We start from the raw sequence: 23486 nt of genomic DNA, 5'->3' as shown, positions 1-23486 counted from the left end.
CGTAACAAACATATTGCACAAAAAAAAATCGAATTATATTACATTAGACGTGTTCACTTTGTTAAAAAATTTTACACTTATAACAAATATAATGCTTAAAAATTTTATAAAAAAGACATTTTCCCTATGGTCAAAATAACTTGCCCTCATAACAAACATATATCTCAAGAATATTATATGAAATAAGCATATTGGCTTAAGCATAAAAAAAAAATTTTTTTTCAGCAAACATAATGTACAAAAAACTACTACATAAACAGGCTTATATAATTTGGTAAGAAAAATTGCACTCATAGAAGGCATATTGCATGAAAAATTTTAATGTGAAAAGCTTATTCACTTCAGATTAAAAAATTTCTAAGAAACTAATATGAAGGCAAAGAAACTAGTATGAAGGTATTATTCACTTTTGTAGCCACAATGAACATGTTGCGCAAAATATTCCATATAAAAGGTAAATTTTGTTTGGCATAAACAATATGCAATACAAAATTCAACACAAAAGACTTTTACATAAAAAGGTATATTCACTTAGGTAAGAAGATAAATTTATACTTATATCAAACGTGCTACATAAAAAATTATTACATAAAAAGACATATCCATTGTGATAAAAAGAATTCGCACTAATAGTATAATAAATATGTAGCACAAGAAAATTATGACATAAAAGTCATACTTACTATGGCTTGATCAAGTTTATACTCATAAAAAACATATTACACAAAAAACTATTACACAAAAAGGTATATTCACTTCGGTTTAAAGAATTTGTACTAGTAGTATAATAAATAAGTTGCACGAAAAAAAAAATATGACATAAAAGTTATATTCACTTTGGTTTGATCAAGTTCATACTCATAACAAACATATTACACAAAAACTATTACATAAAAAGACATTTTCACTTTGGTTAAAAGTATTTGCATTAATAGTATAGTAAATATGTAGCACAAATTATGACATAAAAGGCATACTCCTTTGGTATGAACAATTTTGCACTCATAACAAACATACTGCACAAAATACTACGTTTATAATAGTACATGATTTTTCATTGGCTTAGCTCGCTCATTATTTACGATTTTATAAACATATATTTTGTAGATTCAATTCACTTTAGTAGTCTTCATTAAAAATAAGTTACAGCATTATTTTGATATTTTTAACAATAAATAATATAAATGTATTAAAGAAAGAAGAAGGTGATTGAATTAGTGAATCAGAGGATGATTGTGTTAATGCATGGGTGAGTCGTGAATGGTCGAATCAATTAGTCTGTGATATAGTAGACCTAAGAATTAGCAAATCAATTTTTAAATAAATATATAAATTTAAAAAAATCTTAATAAACCTATAATTAGTGGCGGCCACTACAATTTTTTATTAGTCTCGTTCATTTTTGTTACAACTTTTTTTTTTTCTTTCCTCCAAGCCCTGAGCATGTACCTAGGTTATGAAAACCCTTAACCATATAGCCCAGGACTTGGCCGCTGGTCCAGCTCCGCTCCAGCCTAAATAACATAATATTTTTAAAAAAATTAAAAATTTAAAAAAAAAAAAAACACATTTTACTGAAAGTGTGGAATTTAAGAAGAAATAAGACAAAAAAAATATTATACATGTGAAATGGGAAGATATTAAAATTTTAATAGATAGTCATTATCCGCTAAGAAGTTCATTACTGTTATTAATCTTTTGTTTAAAGTATTGTTTGTAATAAAAGTTTTCTGCCAAATTTCTAAATTTGTTGGGCTAGGTTGACGACTATGCCAGGAGACAGTGTAGGGACAACTAGTGAGATAATGTTCAGGCGAACCTTGTTGGCCGCAGGTGCAAAGATCAGTATCTGTTATATGCAGGTAATTAAAGAAGGTTGGAAATGGTCCATGACCCGTCAAGAACCAGATGACTTGTTTTGGAGGAATTGTTTTGAAAAAAGTAACATTGTTCTTTTGTTACAACTATAATAATCAGAAATTTTTAGTATGATTTAAGTTAGGTATCATCACCATCATCATCAGTGGCTCGACAGCCCATGGAGGGACTTGGCCTTCTTAGGTTTTTTTCCATGCTAACCTTTTTTTTTTTTTGCTAGTGTTTAAGTTCGGTATAGGTAACTTCAACAATGATCATTAACCTCTTCAGGACCGGTGGATGGAGTAAGAAGCGCTTCCCAGGCCAGAAAACTAAGAGTTAATGCTTACTATAGAGAGGGTATGCGCACTAATACTAGAGTACTGTATTGAGATTAAAGCCCTGGATACTTAGCTCAAATAGCGATTCTCTTACCCAAGACAACTGTGCCGTTTTCAATTCAGATTGGCTGCAATTGATTACATGGGTAAACAGTCACTATTTTGGTGAATAGTTTGGACGGGACCAGGATAGCCTGGTCGGTAGGGCGTCAGACTCGTGTTCGAGAGGACGGGAGTTCGAATCCAGCCGGTTGAAGAGTCCCCTTGTGTTAAATGGTGACTAGTTCGCGTTAAATCTGTCGGGGTGGGCCGGGATAGCCTGGTTGACAGGGCACTGGGCTCATGTCCAAGAGGTTGTGGGTTCGATCCTAGCTGGCCGAAGTCTCCCCATGTAGTAAATGGCAAGTGATGCACGTTAAATCTGACAAGTCTCAAAGTCCTCCATGTTCCCATAACAAATCATACCTCTGGGGGTACTGATCGAGGAGTGTCCTTGTCTTCTGGAGTGATTCAAAATGACAAGGCTGTGGAGTTCGAATCCAGCCGGTCGAAGAGTCCCCTTGTGTTAAATGGTGACTGGTTCACGTTAAATCTGTCGGGGTGGGCCGGGATAGCCTGGTTGACAGGGCACTGGACCCATGTCCAAGAGGTTGTGGGTTCGATTCTCGCTGGCCGAAGACTCTTCATGTAGTAAATGGCGACTGATGCACGTTAAATCTGTCGAGTCTCAAAGTCCTCCATGCTCCCATAACAAATCATACCTCTGGAGGTACTGATCCAGGAGCTCCCTTGTCTTCTGGAGTGGTTCAAAATTACAAGGCTACGGAATTGAACATTAGTAGTCGTAAACCCAAAATTCGGTCGGCTGTTCAACGACGGTTATTAAAAAATAAAAACTGTCGGGGTCACAAAGTCCTCAAGTTCCCATAACAAATCAATACCACTGGGGGTACTGATCCGGGAGATCCCTTGTCTTATGGATTGCGTTCAAAATTACAAGACTACGGAGTTGAACATTGGTCGCCGTAAACTCAAATTTCGGCATTTCAACGACGGTTATAAAATAAATTAGTTTGGACGGCAAAGTGTCATTACGCTGGTTCTGTTGTTTCAATTTTCGCCTTTTTTTACTTTACTTGTTTCATACCTTTAAATCAATAATGACAGATTATTGCGCATTTGGGTGTTTTAATAATTCAATATTAGGCTGTAAATTATAGCGTTTACCTGTTGTAACACACAGATTAAAAAGCACATTTAAGATGGCTATCAATCTTCTCACTACGTTAATCTTTAAGCACTCTTAAAAGCGCTTATTTTGGACTTGAGATCACGTCCATGCGCTCTTCGGCCGTAAGTAAGAAAGGCTTGTTGCATATATGATACCGTGGGCTATGAAGGGTAAATCGGGTGATCAGGTATATGAGATCACGACCCTAAAGTGGTTCATACTTTTATTTTGATATAACTAAGTTTTAATAAAGAAATCGGTAGTGATACATGTAGAAGAAAAATTTTAAATATGTATAAAAAAAAAAGAAAAATTGCCAAATGAGGCAGCTTTTCATTTTTTCTCTAAAACCTTGAGAAAGAATGGAAACACTTGAGCCTCTGTACATTTTCACAGAACACTTTTTAGTTTTTCTCTTTATTTTTACACCGCATTCTTGTTGAGACTTGAACCCGCCGAGAATTTTAATGATTCCTTCCTTTAAAATGATTGTGAGGGTCATTTCCAGCTGACAGATTTACAGTTGAAGAGGAGAAGAAGAAATACGAACTCTTCATTTTGGTGCAGCTGCAGGAAAATTTGCTTCTATTTTTCGTACTTCATTTTGTTTCAATTTATTTTGCCCTTTTTTTTCTCAAATTAAAAGATGTTTTTCTTTTTTTTTTTTTTTTTTTGTACACACCATGCTGTTGTTTCTTTCTTTCCCTCTAATTTTCACTAGGGGAAAAAGTAAAGAAATAAAGAAGAAAAAAAACAGCTTCTTGCTTAAGACGAATTAAATTTTTACTCTAAGATTGTGTTAGGAAACTTTAGTTGGATTAATATAGAATTGAATCGCGCAAGAGCCGGATAGTCAAATTAAATTTAGTTCAGAGTTTAATCAAACAAGACCCGAAGAGTGGAGTTGAGTTGAATTGAATGAAGAGTTTAATCGCATAAGAGCCGTAAAGTTAAATTCTGTTAAATGTAGTCCCACAGTAGTATCACTGGTTGTGCTCAGTGACAGAGTGAGTTACCACTTTGAGCAACCTGCAAAGCGAAAGAACCGAAAGATTAACAGTATTTTTTTTTTTTTTACGAATGGCAGGCACTGAACTTTATTCGTTTCGCCTTAGAAGAGACCAGAGTTGCTACTCATTTCGCGTTACCCAGTGGGCACCTGTGAACCAAAGTCACGGAGGCGAGTAACATTGCCCACGCCACAATGCCACAAACCCGCTCATAGGGTGGGCCACATTCACTCATCACACACAACAGAGGACAACACAAGAGAGAGAAGCATCCATGCCCAGAGCGGGATTCGAACCCGCTGTCATTGGCTTCGCAGTCAGGCCCGCTAACCGCTCGGCCACCTGTCCGGCAGGTTTACAATATCTTTCCTCGTTTAAAGTGCTGAGTACACGCGCAGATCGAGCACGTCATCATTAGGTCATCGAGCCTTTCCTTCTGCAGAGGATCCCAAATTGTGATGGAATATCTTCAGATCATCCTCAGTGCTGTTTCCCAGACCGTCGCCAATAGCCTAATATATAGAGCTAGTGCGACGCAAATAATGAACTATTACTACTCTGTCGAATGTAGAATTTAATAGTATAAGAGCCATAGAGTTGAATTTTGTTGAAAGTGGAGTTGAACCGTACAAGAGCGAGTGAGTTGAGCTGAATAGATTGTAAATTGTAATCGCACAAGAACCTAGATGCATGCTTTCTATGAAATTAACAAATCTGATATATGTAATGTGTAATTTGTAGTTTAACTAAATTTTTACACACGACAAAATTACTTTCTTCTACTGAAATAGTTTGCTTTGAAACTAAATAAACTTTTATACTCAACATATTTTTTGTAGTAAACAAGGAAAGCTGGATATAAAACATCAAACGCCTAAACCAGTTGTGGAGCTTTTAATAATGAGTTTGTTTTTTCTTTTTTAAAAATCAACTTGCGGTTGAGTATATTGTTAATGTGTAATTTTTTTTAAACATGTTTTCTTTTTACAACTGTTCTAAAAATATAGATTAAAGGTGATAACAGCGGAACAACTGATATATTTATTTAGGACAATGAAAGAAGCTTTAAATTTTTATTCTCTTGTTAGGAATTTTATAACCGTCGTTGAACAGCCGACACAATTTTTAGTTTACGACTACTAATGTTCAACCCCTTAAGCCTTTAATTTTGAACTCTATCCAGAAGACTAGGGAATTCCTGGATCAAGTATTTGGAAAAATTTTCCTTCGTGGAGAACTTTTTGATGGAACTAACACACATTTGCGTTACATGAAGAGGAAAACCACGAAAACCATCCATGGTAAGACTGACGGCAAGGGGACTCTAGCTCATGATTCGTCTACCACTGAGAATATTTTACGTCAGCACTGCGGTCGTTGCGAGCTGGGTGCGGAATTCGTATCGACCAGCCATAGCTGGGATTTGAACCCGGTTCACCTCATGGGAAGGCGAACGCTCTATCACTAGAGCCACCACGGCTCTCTTGCTACTAATTTCATAGCCGACCCTAGTTTTGGGTTTATGACTAGTAATGTTCAACTTCGTAGCCTTGTAATTTTGAACCAATCTAGAAGACAAGGAAACTCCTGGATCAGTACCCCCAGAGGTATTGATTTGTTATAGGAACATGGAGGACTTTGCGACTCGACAGATTTAGCGTGCATCAGTCACCATTTACTAGACGGGGAGTCTTCGGCCGGTGGAGATCGAACTCACGGACTCTTGGACATGGGCCAAGCGCCCTATCGTCCAGGTCTTGTTACTAATTTTATTTTATATCCGTCGTTGAACAGCCGACCCAATTTTTGGGTTTACGACTACTAATGTTCAACGCCGTAGCCTTGTAATTTTGAACCAATCCAGAAGACAAGGAAACTCCTGGACCGGTACCCCCAGAGGTATTTATTTGTTGTTGTTACTAATTAATAAAACTCAAACACTTTGAACACAAAAATATCATATTATTTTTGATCCCAAATCAGGATAAGTCAGAATTATTTTTTATTCCCCCCCCCCTAAAAAAAGAACTCTTGTTTCTGCTAGTTAATTTTATGAAATCGAGCAATATGCAATCGTTGTACAACCAGATCACTCAAAATTCATTTCCGGAAACGCTATTCCTCAAATCTCATTCTTCAAACAAGCAACATTAATCAACAATTTCATACTCTAATTGCTTGCAAGATTGACAAAACATTTCAGGAAGTGGACATACATCCAAAACCGAAATAAACGAAACATTTCGCAACGATTTTACAAACAAACTCCACCAAATATCAGACAGTAAATTGCTACGCGGATTTCATCAAATGATCTGACTCAGTCAGGCAATCAATTCATCAGTTAAATCAGAATTCGTTCTTAATTGTTCAAAATATGGCGAACATATCTAGACAAGATTAGATGACGCGAATCAGCCGTGATTTGCACATCCGTGTATGAGATTTGCCCATGCAGGAAGTTTCAGTCTTCGCCAATTACTTACTATGTTCTAAAATGTCAAGGACTCACTTATTAAGATGGACATTACAATCTCGAGTGCCTTGTAGAAATTCTTGGGTACACAAATTTCGAAGTGAGAGAATATTACGAAACTTCGAAAAAATTGAATTGTAAATGAAGGCTGAAGTAGTGCACGTGGGATGTGGAAGAAGTTGAGGAATTTCTTTTCCAACTGTATAAATATTGACACAATGAAGACCGGTTTTAATTTAATTTTATCACCACGGTACACAAAATTACGTGCGTATTACACTTTACTCAAAAATTTTGGAACTGGCCTTGAAACTTCTGAGATATTTCTTCCTTGTTATAGAATTGAAATGTATCAGTTAAAGGTGGAAGAGAAATAAACCGAAAACTGTAACAAAGAAATATTGCATGTGTCTTGTAAAAAATTTACCTTTTACGAAAATTAAAAAAAGTAAAAAATAATATTTTAGTCCTTTTTTGTTGTTCAATTTTTTTCTTATTTTTTTTTCCATAAAAATCATCTAAAATCGTCAAGTTTAGAAAATATAGCTAATTATAAAAATAGAAAACAACAAGAAGCTATTTATAAGCACATTTTACAGTTAAAAACCCTTAATTTTAATGACCTTTCGGTAAATATATACATATATGCAATAAATACAGCAGACCGTATAATTTTTTAACTCCTAATTTCGTATTTTCTATCCTTTTTTTCTTTTTAAATGTCGCTTTGTTTGCCTTCTATCACCAAGCTCTTCATTTGAAATATATTCCTGCTTTCAAATCAAACATAGTTTAAAACGACTTGAAGGTTTTTAAAAAAATTTATAATATTTTATTTTTGTCACGTTCTCGAAATTGTAAATGAGGAAGGGATATTTATTTACTTCTATAATAGGGCCCGATTTAGAAATCCGGGGGCTGTGGAGACAAAACTGTCCGGGGCCCCCTTTATCATAACTTCAAACCACATTTACGAGCTCTTTGCTTGCAAAATGCTTTTAAATTATTTATAAAAGTAAACTATTATATGTTAGCATATTTGAGATTATAATTTATTTCAATTTTCGTTAACTCGCAGTTCATATAGATGATTCTTAAAAGAAAAAAAAGAAAAGAAAAACACTCACACACAAAATATTTGGTTACATTCAGAAGGTCCGCAGACTTCATGATAAATCAGACCCTGCTCTTTAGTTAAGATCACATTACCTTTGACAGAAGTAACTTGCCATCGTAACTAGCATATTTAAATTATTCATGCTAATGGCGATGGTAAATTACTTCTATGAAAGAGAATAATTAAATTAATTTAACTTGAACACCTCCTCCAAAAAAGAAGATAAGCGCGCACTAAAAATATCATCACTAACATTGTTTCCTTTTCACTACAAAATAAATTTGACGCTTACTCTTTTGTATCATTAAACCCACATCTTTACGCAATCGCGTGAACTACAATCGCTAAGATAGCATTGCAATCTATGGAAGAAACTTCGATTAATTTCTTTGACTCATGTTCTTTATGATGTTTCTGTGTGCATTACCCATTCGAGAAAGCGTTTCCGGCCTTGCTTTGCTATATGACTTCGAGTCGTTAAGATGCATCCTTATTCTCTTACAGACTATTCTCGCTGCATGCGATTCGCATGTTCATGCGTCATTGTAGTTCACGCATGTACGAATAGATCTTCTTACATATAGTATGTAGTTTTTTAACATTCGCACGAGCAACTAGTATGAATGCTGTTTTAGAGATTCTAGAACGTTAAATTGAGACACCCTCTTTTGGGGCATTTCCGGAGGTGATTGCATATTCCCTAAATCGAGTTTGCCATCTTCTTTTATACTTTGCGTAAACTTCTTTGCGTAATATTCTTTTTCGTCTCTCTTGTGACTCGGTCCGATTTTCACTGATTTTTGGTGACGGTACCTAAACAAAAACTCCCTGAAAGTTTTACCCCCACACTTTCTTTATAATCATAAAAATAAATTATATTTTTCAATGTGACCCTCAAATTTAACCACGATGTCATTTTATGACGAAATTCCGGATTTTTTAAAGTCAGCAAACGTTATATCTCACATAGCTGCAAATAAGGGCACGCCTCCGAGAGTTCAGGGTACCAAAAATAATTTTTTTCTACAAATAAGAAAATATTTTTATAAACATCTTTAAACATATCAAGTTTTAAAATTTGCTGCTGGTGGTGCTTTGTAACTCATAGCACTTTTTAAATCCTTTTTCTTTTTCACTTTTTAAATAAATCATATCCGCATCCACTACATTTTTTCCGCACTTTCATTTTTTTTTAAAGGGATGCTTCTGTAATAATTGTACTATACGAGGACCAAATTAAGAGCTGTTCATCAGACTGAGCCCAAAATCTTTGACTGGTTAAATTGAAAAGTTTATTTTTTTTATTCATTTATTGAAGTGGGGCAAAAACATGAAATGAGAAGAAAAAATGCTATATATGTATTGGCTTGTTAACATTTTAATAAATTTCACCCCTTAAAGTTTGTTCGATTCTGCGATGCTTCTTATTTTCAATTTTTTTTCTTTTTTAGATGTTTTTTTTTCCTTCAACTATTTGCACGCTGCTGTCCTGTTGCCCCCAAAAACTTGGCACAGGTACCAATACACATATCCTTGGATTCCGTACCGAGTGGGTACTTACAACTCGAGAAGAAGAATACCGCTGAAATCAGATTATTGCGTCGAATCACGTGATTGTGCTTGGCGTGTTAAGGATACAGCTATTAGGCATGGTTTATTATCATGTTGAATCAATCTTCGTTGCAGACTTAATTGGATACCTGCAAGCGATGTCACGCGTGAGTGTCGAACTTACTTGGCTGCTGAATTTTTGCATATCCAAGCGTGACATCGCTTGCAGATATTCAATTCTTGAAATTTCATTAAGAAACGTCTATGAAGATGAATTTTAAGAAATAAGTCTACACCCGTCCACCTAAAGTTGTCTTGCTCTTAAAGTTCTACTTAAAAGCAATTATATTTTTTTTATTTCTAGACATCAAATTTAAACTAAAAATACGTATTTATGCATTTACCTTTCGATGTCTGAAATTTTATGATTTCATTGAACTGGAATAAAAAGAATTATCAAAACGTCACAAATGGAGAATAAACTTTACATATAAAGGACCGTAAAGTGAACAAATAATCTTAAGTTAATATGCACTGTTAATTAACGATTTATGCAAATAAATGTTTTTTGGTTTAACTTCACATTACGACTTAAAGCATACATTCATTAAAATAACAAAACAAAAAAATTACTATGAAAATTGTTTAAATTCAACGTGTTGTCTATAAATGGTTCGATTTTTACACTGATAAATGTTTAAAGAGTTTCTATTCTAATGCTAAGCATCACTTTTTACGTTTAACGCGTTTTACGTTTAACGCATTTAATTAAAATTAAAGCACGTTTAATCATTATGAATGCGGATCCCCACTGCGGTAATAAGCTTACCTACTTGTTGATCATTTGTTTATGTCAGAAGAAATTGCAGAATTTTATAAGCCTTTATTTTTGGATTTAAGGTACATTAATTTACGCAACCCTACAATAATTTAAATACTACTTTATTTAAATGAAGCAAATAAAAATTTTTTTGTTTAGAACTAAAAATATAAATGTAGCAGATAAAGAAAAGAAAAAGAAGTAAACTAAAATACTACTATAAAGATACAAATTCAAAATTGTAGAGCACTAACTCTTCATATCTCCATCGTGGATAAACCGTTTCCTTTTATACTAAGGGGTTTAACTCTTAATTAATGACTAACTTAATAAGAGCATAGACACTCAACATGTAAGCATAGGCACTCAACAAAGATCACCACCCATCTTTCAAGTCCAAAAAATTTCAACACCCTCTTATTAAGGAAAAAAAAGTCACAATAGTAAAGAAATATTAAAACTATTTTGTACAATTTTTAATCTTTATCGTCATATGAAATAATGCTTTTTTTTTTTTTTTTTTTTTTTGTAAAAAATATTGAGTGAAACATATTTTAAAAATCATACCAGATTTTTTTTTTTTTTTTTTTTTGTAAGCTAACAGCTGGTAATTTAAAATTAGTTACGTTTTGATAACATCTCTCTGAATTATCTAAAAGTGAGTAAAAAATGAATACAAATTTTAATATTTTATGTTCATGTATAATGAATTTCAAATCTTTCTTTTTGTTTGGTTGCTTAAAATGCATGTTTAATATTAGTTAAAACAAATATATAATTTCTGGAGTAATTTAAGGAAGCCTTTAGGGCATAAAAGTTTCAAATCCATACGAAAATTCATGCAGCCATTCACCACAAAAATCATAAAGTAAATATTATACTTTCTTGTCATACTTAAGAAGTCTTTTTTTAAGACAAATAATTTTAATAATAAATAAGCATTGAGATACTTATCGTAACTTTTTGATACAAAATAAGAAAATTTGGAATTTTTAATGTGTATTTATACTAATTCCATCAACAGTTTTTCAAAGATCCTTTAGAAATTCAACACCCTTGCAATAATTATTAACTTGCTTGCACCCCTTAAAAGTTTTCACCTCCCACCAGGGGTCGATAGCGTCTATGTAGGGAAAAAATATTTCAGACATTAATTGGGATGATGCGAAGCATTAAAAACCATCTATCCGCTTATGGTTTTCGATTATGGTAACAAAGAACAGAATTTCAACTTTTTCGTGTAATTATTGTGACACCAGATTCAAGTTCAGCTTTGGTTCAACTCAAGAGAATAAATTAGTTTTGATTCAATGTGTGAGATGGCAGCACTATATATATTTTTTTGAAATTTTGAAAAAAATAATTATTAAAGTGTATACGTTAGAAGATAAGAGAAGCCTGATTCAATGCTCAACTAAAACTTCTGTAAATCGCAAAAAAAAAAGAAGAAAAAAATTACTGTAAAAAACAATGCACTAAAGCTTAATTACAAATTGGTTAAATGGGGACAAAAAGTTTTGTTTGCTTGTTACTTTTTCTAAGGGGAAAATAACGAACACGGCATATTTTATATAATAATAAAGTTCAAAAATAAATAAAATTATTTCTCACAGCAATTAAATATGTTTTTCCCTTTTTAATTAGTTTTAATTTCAAAAAATATAAATGATACATCATTTTTCTTAATACTATAAATTTACACAAAGTTATAAGTTAACACAATTTTAATATTAAATTCAATAAAGAAAAATCTAAGTAAAATAGAAATGCATAATATAATACATTAAAAAGATGAAAATTATAAATATAATTAGCAACTTGAAAATTATCGTGAATACTAAATGTAAAATAAATATTCCTTTAAATTATATGCATTAAAAAATATTGTATCGTAAAAATTTGATATTTAATTTATTACAATTTAAATTTAATTTTTTCAAAAAATATTCAAAATGAGAGATAAATTGTTTATGGAAATAACTCAAAGATAGTGTAAATAATATAAACAAAATATCTAACGAACTTATCAATATTAGTAAAAAAATAGACAAATAGCGTATTTGCAAATGCTAGTTTACTAAATAAAAGTAGAATACATCTTATGGTACATTACATTTTAAATTCAGATTTTTAGTTTGTCTCGTGAATATGATTTACAAGTACAGAAATTGTTGTTGTGTGACAATTTTACAAGTTCATAATAATGATGCGGGGGGGGGGGAATATATTACATATATAAACGTATTAACATTTGATAAGCGTTACAAAATTGATATTGAGCACCTCAGCTTTTTACGATGCGTCATCTAACTTTTTTTAGTATCTTAACACTTTATTGATCGGCAATTTCACACAGAAACTTTACCGGCTATCATTTTGTATTTGAGTATGGAACTAAAATAAAACATTCTAAATATTAACTTTAAAGTCATCGGTCAACAACACATGACCGATGACGTGTATCCCGAGTTCAATGACGAACGAACTCTTCATCAGTCAACAACTTTTGGGCATGAAAAGACGAGTTAACTTGTTAATAGTCAACAATGTCTACCAATACCTAGGAAAGTATTTGGCTTTAATATTGCATCAATTTTTTTTTTCTTCCCAATTTGGTTTGAATATCTCAACCACTTGCTTACTCTTAAAAGATAGAACAATTTCAGTGCTGCCATCTAGGCAAAAATTCTTTACCTAGCCATCTAACGTTTTAAATTAAATATTTTTTTTTACACTTGTTTTCCTGTTATTCTTTGTTCGGTATTTAAATCCAAAATATTTTTGCATGCTTTTAAAAGATTCAATGCAGAATCTTTGGAAAAAATGAGAAAAATAAAGACTTTCATAAAAAAAACTTCTTAAAATGCATTAATTGCATTTTATTTTTTTTTAATTGGAGGAATATTTAACTCCTCTTCCTGGAATATTCGCTGAGCGCCTTTATTGCTTTCAACTAATTAGTATTTTTTTTTTAAAAATAAAACAAACAAATTTTTTTTTTAAAAATTGCGTTTTGTTTCTATTTCAGCAATGATCCCTCATTGCCCTCATTGAACTTTCAGTGCAGAGGGTGGGATAAAATTATTGTGCTTATGTGTTACTATTCTTTAAAAAAGGAGGTATGTAAAATAGTGGGACTGTAAAATAGTTATTAGCAGACTAATGCTTAATTTGTTAACTTTAATATTTTATTATGTTAATTTAATATTTATTAAAAAGTACAAAAATAAATTTTTTTTACATATGTTGAAAAGTTTTTTGGAAAAAAAAAATTAAAGAACTTTAGAATAATTTTTATTTCAAGATTGCCAAAATGTGGTTTTAAATCATTATGATTGTTTCTGATTAATTAAAAAAAAATTTAAGTTAATAACAGAGTTTTTAATAAAATAATGTTACTTTTTAATATAATTTAATAAAATAATGTTTGTGTAACCCATCATGAAAATCATGTTTCTTTCATGAAAAAATTTGAATTTTAAATTTAAGCAAAAGAAAATTACTTAGCTGAATATGATGTAAATATAGAAATGTTTTAGCGTCATTAAACAATGGAAAATTATAACTAATTTTTTTTTTTTAATTCTTACTAGTTTTACAATAATAAATGAAAAATACGAGATTCTTACAAGAGCTCTTGAAACAAAACTTAAATGGATAGTAAATTCATAAAAATTTGATATACACTTCAATATGTCTGTATACTTCAATTTTTTTGTAATCTTTCTTCAAAAATACAATAGATACAATATAAATAAATAGAGACAATTGAAATATAAAAGATACAATATCGTCTTCACATTTTAAAAATTAAAAAACTCATTTTTGTATTTTTTTATCAAATTTTTTTGATAAAAAAAAGTGATTAGTAATATGTATGTAAAACATTACTTGGGTGCCAAGTACGCACACAACAAAGAAAATTTTTTTGCCACATTCAAATTTTTATCTTACTAAAGATAGCCACAAAAGTTAGTACAATAATTAATTATACAATTAGTTACATTTATTTAAGTATTGCATCACGAAAATAAAGAGTTTCAGATGCAATATATATTTCAATTGAAACAAAAATCATTTTGCTGTTGGAATACATAAAGAAGTAAAAGTGACAAAAGTCTCAAATGTTTTCAATGGTCGGGGTAACAATAGACACACTGTATGCTGAAGTGGCAACATGCCAAATCATGTCCCCAGATGATATACATGGTAATGTCTTCATTGGTTCAATGACTCAAAAAGAGCCTAGCCTGGGCGCATGACAAAAATATGCTACAAAGATTCGTAATATTTTGCAGCTGAACATAAATGGCACCAAGAGAAAGATTCATGAATTTGCAAAATCTTTTAGGAAAAACAATGTAAATATTGAGAAAAGCTCAATGTTTGATTCAAATTTGAAACCTATTTTTCTCTTTAATTCCAATTGCAAAGGAAAATAACAAACTCTTATAAGAAAATTTGAAATTAACAAATAATAAATATATGAATGGCTTACAGTTGACCATAAATGGCACCCAGAAAAGATTTCTGGACTCACAATGGCTCTTAGGAAAAACAATGTAAATAATGAGAGCGCCTGCAAGACATTTAACTGAAACCAATAAAAATAATAAATATATGAATGTTTTGCAGGCAGTCCTGTAAATTATGATGATTTAAAGCAAAATGGAATATTATTTTAAAAATTGCTGTAAATTGAGAGCTAAAAATTTTTTAATTTTTTTATAAAAATCTCACAAATGTTAAATTTTTTCAATGCAATCCTAATATTCCCTAGTTTCTATTCAACAACACTGTCAAAGTAACTTGATACAAAGTATTATAGAATAACTGTTAATTATTGTATACGAAAAAGATAATAAAAAATTAATAAACATATTAACAATAGAAGTTTATTTTATTAAATAATATTTGACACAATTCTGAAAAAAAATTTGTTCTTCACTCGAAAACATAATGTACATATGATTTTTTTTCTTCGATTTTTGAGATTTATCTAAATATTTCTTAATCTATAAAATATAACTGTAAAACATAATTGTAAAATAAATCTATACAACAAAATAGAAAAAAAAATGCACACACACACACAAACTGGAGTTGAAATAGCGAACAAAAACTTCACTCACATATATATGACACTAAAATATACAAAATATTGTGGCACAAAAATATTAGCACTGACATTAAATTAATACATGCAATTTCATTGGAATAGTTCAAAGTAAAAAGACAGTTTTTAATGTATGACACGAAAATCTTACTTTCTGTGAATTGAACAAATATTTGAATTGCATTAAAATAAATAAACATAACAATAAAAAATTATAGAGATCAGAAAACATGGGATTGTCAAGAGTAAATTGTTCAAATGAAAAGTTATCAATACAGTCGAACTTTCTTTTAACGAGCATAAAGGGACCACATTATTTGCTTTTAAAAAACAGGTTTCCAGTTAAAATCATGCAAGTTCATAAATACTAACTAAATTAAAAATATAATTTATTTTTTATTTCTTTACAATTATTATTTTCAGTACAATTTTGTACAAAAGTAAATAATTTGCTTTAAACTTTCTAATATTCACTTTGTTGTATTAATGTTATGATAATGATAAGCTTCATGGCCTTTTAAACGCAACATCAAAAAGGAATTCATCAACTCACAAAACATCAAAAATAAATTTTTCTAAAAAGGGAATTTTTCTGAGCTTGGGCGGTAAATAGTTAAGTAGAAATTTTATGAATTAAAAAAATTGTGATTACTAAAACCAGGGATTGCTTATTACAAGCAAGCCAAAAACATAACATTATACAAACCAAATATTTTAGGTTTCTTAAATAAATCAGGTCTCTTTATACATGAGTTAGACTGCATTATAGGAAGCGAAATATTTCTAATTCTACTACCGATTAGTTTCATAAAAAATATTTCACAAATAAACAAGTCCAAAAGGAAGTAAGATGTATTGAAAGTAAGAAAGTAGATATAGATAAAGTAAGATAACAAAAATGATCATTATGCTAAATTATTCAGAAGCATTTTTTTTTATAATTTAATGCAAACTTTGCATTGCTGAATTTTAAGATGGAATTATCATAAAAATACAGGTATTTTTTTTATGAAATAATAATACTCTCATAAACATCTAAACTGAACTATGTAAATAAGACACTCATAATAACTATGTAAACATATGACACAAGATAAATATAAAAACCAAGTATCTAAGTTTCAAAACATGACTTCATAATAAAAAGAAAATGATATGTTTATTTTAAGAGTAATAGATAAATGATATGAGAACATTTTTAATGAACAAAAATCTAGTTATGGTAAATTTTCAATAAAGTGTTAAGATCCATTTCATAAGAATTAAATAAATATTTCACCTATGTTGAAAAAATTTCAAGATTATAAAAGTATTGTTACAAAATTAATTCAGTTTAATGTGAAATATTACATGGACTTAATATGATATGTATATTATCAGTGGTGATTACAAAAAATTCCCAGAATTGCACATCTTGTAGCATTTATGAGAATCAATTGTGAAGCATGATCATTGCATTAAAAGATTAAAGTCTGTGGAATTAATTTTCATTGCCCCTGCAAAGCATTCACCACCTCGTCAAATGCAACAAAATCGTTAATTCGGCGAAAGTATTGGTGAATAATTTTTCTACCAAAAAGAAATATATATATTCTCCTCAATCCAGAAAAGAAGAAAAAAAGTAAAAGTAAATTCTCAATTCCTGTATTTTTTATTCGATTACAGTCATTACAGATAAGTTGCATAACAGATTAGAATTATATTAAGTACTATAGATAATGTAAGTAACACAAGAGATTATGAAAGCACAGATTACTAAGTTTGTTGCCAGATCAAGTGACATAACTTGACAAATTTTTTCCTACAGTTTGTGTCAATAAAACAGATTATATGGTAGTAAGATGCATATTATCATCCAAATTGGATGCAAAAAATATGTGGCAATAACATAATGTTGCCTAATGTTTTTTCTTAAATTACAGCTCTAGACAATTACATCATAACTGCAAAATAACTTATGATTTGAATTTGCATTTTATAAAACAATTCAAAGCGTGGTAAATTTGTATTTTGATTTGAAGTTTTCTATGTTAAAAAATTAATCATAAGAAATTGTTAAGATTTGCTAAGAATTTTGAACTTTGGCCTATACTTTTAATATTCGGCTAATTTACCAGCTAATAATTTAAGGTTCTTAACGTGGGCCCAGAATATTTCATTATAAAAATTTAATAATTTTCATTGAGACCAAGTATTATAAAAACTAAGAGAAAATTGCCCTTTCTTTAAAAGCTACTAAGTAAAGTAGTTCTAATTTCAATTTTGTCATCTGCTTTAACTTTCTAATTCATTAAATTTCAAAATATTTTATTAATCAAGTGTTTTACACATTAAACCAAAAATGAGCAAGACCAAAAATCAAGTGAACAAGTTCTACTCAAATATGTTAAGTATTTACTAGAAACTTGGAACAAATGCATAACAAATCAAGATTTTTATTCAATCAAGATTATTATAATTACTGTCATCTAATGCTAAAAAATAGATTAATTCAACAATCATATTTTTCATTAAAAAAACTCATTTGATTGATTTTGTAAAGGCTTTTGCTGTAGTTAGAAATGCTTTTGAAGCATTTTTAAAAATTATGAAAGGATCTTGTAGCACTGCGAAATATAATTCAAACAAAATCAACTAATAATGAAAATCACATATTTATGTTTATGTAAAATGAAGCTAATAAAATCATGTTATTACTAATAACATTGATAATTAGTAGCAATGAAGATATCAAAGCGACATGAACTAATATTAAAATGCACAAAGAAACAAAATATTTTTTTTTAAAAAATATTTAAACAAAAGAATATTTAGTTTTTTTTTTCAAAGAAAACAACTTTTTAAAAAAAACTAAAGAAATTAATGAAATGAATTAGTAATAACAAAATGATTGTTCACAAAATTAGAATCAATATTCCTGGAAGAAATTAGTGCACTTTTAGGAACTTAGTTCAGGGGTGATTGTGAGCCCAAGTCAAAATTCCGGAAAATTCATTGAGTTAAAAAGTTTAAAAAAAAAAGAAGAAGAGGAAGAAAAAAAAGAACACTTTAATTGAAAAATTAGAAAAAAATTTAAACAAGTTTTTTTTCTTTTTTCTCAATATTTGTTAGTTAACTTAAAATATATTTACAATTTTACACATACCTATACCATTTACACATAGCTATGATGACCTGGAGAAGTAATTAAAATTTACAAATATGTCTTTCTTTCTTGAGTTTATGATTATAACAACTATTTATTGATAAAAAATGAAAATTAATCATGAATATGAGCTTATAAAGTATCTCTTTGGCTCTTCCTTATAAACAAATAAAATAAACTGTGTTTTTAAGTTCCACCTTTGAAAATTTGATTTTCGGAAACTTCTGTAATCAATGATTTATTGAAACATCTGGACCTTCGATCTCCGGAAACTTCCGGATCACTGTTAGCGAAAATTCCGGAAATCCGGATTTTTTCCAGAGCACAATCAGCCCTGTTAGTATGCATTTTAAGACAAACTTTAGTGCAAAAGTTAAAATAGTAAAAGCAAGTTGCATTCAAATGCAATTTTCTCTAAAATAAAATTTTGAAAAAAAAAGAGGTCTTTTTTTTGCCTTGATTATAATAAGCTTTCATATTTCATACAATTTAAAAAATATAGTTTTATGAAAATTTGGAACTTAAAAAAAATAATCATGGCATATCATATTTAACTAAAAAAAATTAAATAAGAAACCCAATGTTAAAAAATTATTTGCTCAAAGTGTATCTTAATATTCTTTAACTAATAAAATAAGACATGCCAAGACATTTGCAGAGGAACAAGGTATTTTGCAATAGTTTTACCAATAGTTTTGTAACAGGAAATGCAAATGTTCAGTTCAAATAAACTTTAAAAATAGGTAACAATAGTTCTTCACACAAATAAGTTATAGATGAATTGAATACTGTAACATACTTTTAACAAAAAATAAAACTTATTGCACAAAAAAATTAGAAAGAAATACAGTTTTTTTAAATAAAAACTTTTAAGGAGTAATCAAAACCCCTCATAGAGTAATCAAAACCCCTCATGGTTAACATGTATCATTAAAGTTAAAAAGTAAAGTTGTATTTACCTAACTCTACAATTTAAAACATAATAATAAAAACCTAGAACTATCAACTAGTTAAATTATTCTTTTTCTCAAGTTTTTCAGAAAGAATAGATTGATGATACAAACGAATATTTTTCAGTTCTTTACGTAATTTATCTCGAACCATTTGTAGATTTTCAATAGAAGTTTTATTATTGGGAATCTTGGCACATTTGGCATCACTATTTTCCGGTGTTGAAGCTATTTCAGATATTGCTTTCTCCAAGATCTTATTGGATTCTATAGGGACATCACAAGGAAAACTTTCACATTCCTAGAGAATTAAGAACACATAAATACATAATACAATAAAATAATTCTTTTAGGAACATTAACTTTTGCCTATAGCAATCTTAAGTTTTGCTTTTGTAAAAAATACAACTCATCAATTATAGAAAAATGTCCAAAGTCATGGGCATTACAGGGATCTAATAGTTGCTTATATTTCACTGATAAGAAGAAAAATATTCTGAAAAGTCCAAAATGCCGGCAAAAAGATTAATTATTTTATCGCCTTCCTGTTTTTAACTTTAAGCAATTGAATGTGATGATAGTTCGCAAAAATTTTCTTTCTTTGTCTGAAATAACACAGGGAACTTTTATAGATTTCTGATTATTGAGGGGGCATATATCCAACGTCCACTCGCAAACAATCCAAATAAATTACATAAAAACAAGCAAAAATATTGTCTGTTTCATATCTTGCGTAGAGAAAAAACATTTAAAAAAGGGCATTATCGGTCTATAGTAATAAAATTGATATTCAAACACTGTTAATACATTAAATTTTTTATAGCTTAATAAATGATATTTTTGAAACATCCTAAACCATATTCCTCATGGCAGAAACGCAGTGACATGGCGACATTGTCGCAGAACAATACAGAGTTCTTGCAGAAAGATTTTTCTTTTAAAAAGTTTTAGTTTTCTTTTCTACATAAATTTACACGTAATATTTGAATCATGCATTTTGATCACTTTTTGGCATGCTCAATTTATGGCGATAATTCTGTAAATCGATGTAATGTTTCAATTGTATTTTCGGCATTTTTTTATATTGATTTTCAAGTGGTTTTTAAATATCCAAATTTATTTTAAACAATACGGAAAATTAGATTTGTGTCTTTGAGTATTTACTTTTTAAGGCAATGATTTTATTGATTTTTTTTGGCAGTTATCGCTATTGATTTCTCCACAGTTTTTAAATCCAATATTTTTTTATATGATACGATTTATTACAACAACCTAATCTTGAAACAAAACAAGCATTTGAGTAATCCCTTTTTTACTTGTCCGATTTGCGTGATTTAGTCATCTATCTTTTTTCGGAGATTACTACTACGTGGATTTCGTGATTTATAATTATTTATTTTTATTTTGACGATTATTAACAAAATGCGACAAAGGAAAAAATAGTGCATCCCCCCATTAAAATGTGAAAATATCACCAATAAAATTAGAATAAAAAATTATTACATGGTCAATTAAAAAAAATTAGGTATAGTTTTTTGTTTGAAAACACAGCACTTTTGTTATTTTAAATTAGTAGCATATATGTTTGTTATTATTAAAAGTATCTTGCAGAAAGATATTAGTGCTATTGAGTTTTGTCGCAGATAGCTCGAAAAAATCCTGCCACAGGGACTATATTATAAAAATTACAAACTCACAATGAAATGGGGAAAAATTACAAACATTTATAAAATTATTTCAAATAAAATATACCTCAGTAGTCAACACTGCATCTTCTGAACAAACGACACCTTCTGAAGCAAGAGACCGTAGAGAGAACTTTAAATGACCCATAGACATCAATAATCTATTTATTGTGTCTGGATCAAAATTTCTAAGTGTTTTAGTAGTCTCCATCTTTATATATAAACAAACATAAATAATTAAAAAACTTTGAATACATATGAACTATCAGTTTGTAGAAACAGAAATAACAAATAAAATTGCTTGTACAGTTGAACCTGTTTATCTCGAAATTTCTAAAATTCCCTACACTTACTGTCTAAAATCAATGTATTTTGCATGTTTATGTCGAATTTTTTTTCAAAATCTCCGTTTCTCAAATTTCTAATGATAGAGCACAAATGTCATAACTTTCTACATCAGTAGAACTCGTAGACAGAGATGAATTTTGTGAACCCACTGGAAGTAGGGATGAACAGGTTAGCGGTGTTTCTTGGAATTTCAATCACTATCCCTGCCCTTAACTTAAAATGATTCTGACAGTAAGTGAGGGCTTAATGAGTAGTGACCAACAGGGGTTAGCTTTTCAGCATAGAAAAGAAAGCTAAGAATAGAAATTCATTTTGACCACAAAATTGCAACCAATGGATCAAAGGATAATTAAGAGTTTTAAAGTGTACTATAGAAAAAAGTTGGGAAGCAAACTTGTAGATGCCATTGATGAAAAAAGTAAGACAATATCAGAATTACTGTTTTGCCTGGAGAAATTTGTCTCTAAAAACTATCCAAAATGATTTTAAAAAGCTGGTTTTAAGAATAGCTGTGGAAGATGATGAATAAGAGGTTGAAGGCAACAGTAAAGAAGAATAAAATATTAACGCTGAAAATGGAATAAAATCTGGATTTAATGTTGACCTTAATTTTGAAGATTTTTACAAGTGGACAACTGCCTGGCAACACGAGGAACATTGACAGATGTGGAAATCATAGATAATGTCAAAGGAATATCAGATGAAGAGGAAGAAGCTGAAGATCATATTGATGAATCAAAAGTGAATGCAAAAGAAGTAGAAAAAGCTGTAAAATTCTTATAAACTACTCTTGAAACCCAGGAAAATGTTAGCTCTGAGGAATTTGCGATCTTTCTAACCTCAAAAGAATAATCGTAACAAATAAGATTATAGGTCAAAAATCTTGGAAAAATTATTTTCAGCGTTAAATGTATGTTAAAAAACTGCTATGTAAATATATGTAAGTGGTATAATTAGTATATAATGTATGTGGTATAATTAGAAATGTCTATATTTTTCTACTAAAAACAATTACACTTTTAATAGAATTTCCTAATTCAATTAAAAAAAGTACCTGTATAACTCAAAACCTCTTTATCTCGAATTTTTCGCTTATTCCGTGAGATTCGAGATAAACAGGTTCAACTGTATTTCCTACGAAATTTCAAAGATACATACAATTTACCAAAATCATTAGTGATTTGATCAATAAATAAGATAACTATGAACACTGGATACAATTAGAACTATTGATACTCTGAAGAAAATACAGAAAATTTTGTCATGCACAAAATCATAAAAATTTATAATTTTTCTAAGCAAGTATTTATATTTTAAAATAAAAGCAATTATTCCCTCACAAGTTAATTGTACATTGTTAATGGGTACTATTCGTCTCAAATTAGAAATTAATTAATGTAGGAATTCAATAATGGCAAATGAAAACAAAAACGGACTATCGTTATTATAAATAGAGTTTGCTAAGTTATAAAGAGACATAATAGTTTATAAGGGCAATGTTAGATAATTTCTAACATCTAAAATGATTACTAGTTCTCAAATATGTAAAAAAAAGTAACTAAATTATATGAATTCATATTTACTGTCATTCAAGCACATCGAATTAATACCTTGCCAACGAAACTTCGATCCTTTGCAATATTTATACTTTTGGCCATCAAGTATTGGAGTTCAACAACAAAACAACAGTAAACCAAAACCAAAGAAGTCAGGAAGCGCAGGAGGTGAAACAGTAGTGCTTCTACGTTTTGAACGGAGTTAGTCATTTCCCATTTATATTGCCATCTACATTGAAAATTATGCAAACAAAAACTTACATCATTATATTATTTAAACTGA

General features: G+C 29.8%; 2 protein-coding genes across 3 annotated transcripts in view; one reads left to right on the top strand and one right to left on the bottom strand.

Moving 5' to 3' along the window:
- Positions 1-23486, top strand: part of BORCS5 (BLOC-1 related complex subunit 5) — a 66865-nt gene that overhangs the window by 23797 nt on the left and 19582 nt on the right. The gene's annotated exons all lie outside the window — the stretch shown is intronic.
- Positions 18726-23418, bottom strand: LOC107456727 (uncharacterized). Of its 2 annotated transcripts, none has more exons than XM_043047642.3 (3): positions 23258-23418; positions 21367-21510; positions 18726-19915 (listed from the first exon to the last, which is right to left on the bottom strand). In XM_043047642.3, the coding sequence occupies exons 1-3, from the start codon at positions 23411-23413 to the stop codon at positions 19667-19669; spliced, it is 549 nt and encodes a 182-aa protein (XP_042903576.2). In that variant the 5' UTR covers positions 23414-23418; the 3' UTR covers positions 18726-19666. The 2 variants fall into 2 exon arrangements, with proteins under 2 accessions (XP_042903576.2, XP_042903578.2); XM_043047644.3 differs by having other exon boundaries at positions 23231-23372.

The sequence above is a fragment of the Parasteatoda tepidariorum genome, chromosome 1 (assembly GCF_982258835.1).
Source record: "Parasteatoda tepidariorum strain Cologne lab strain chromosome 1, Ptep-v5.0, whole genome shotgun sequence".
NCBI classification, from domain to species: domain Eukaryota; kingdom Metazoa; phylum Arthropoda; class Arachnida; order Araneae; family Theridiidae; genus Parasteatoda; species Parasteatoda tepidariorum.
The sequence above is the reverse complement of the archived record's forward strand: the minus strand, read 5'-3'. Positions and strand labels throughout refer to the sequence as shown.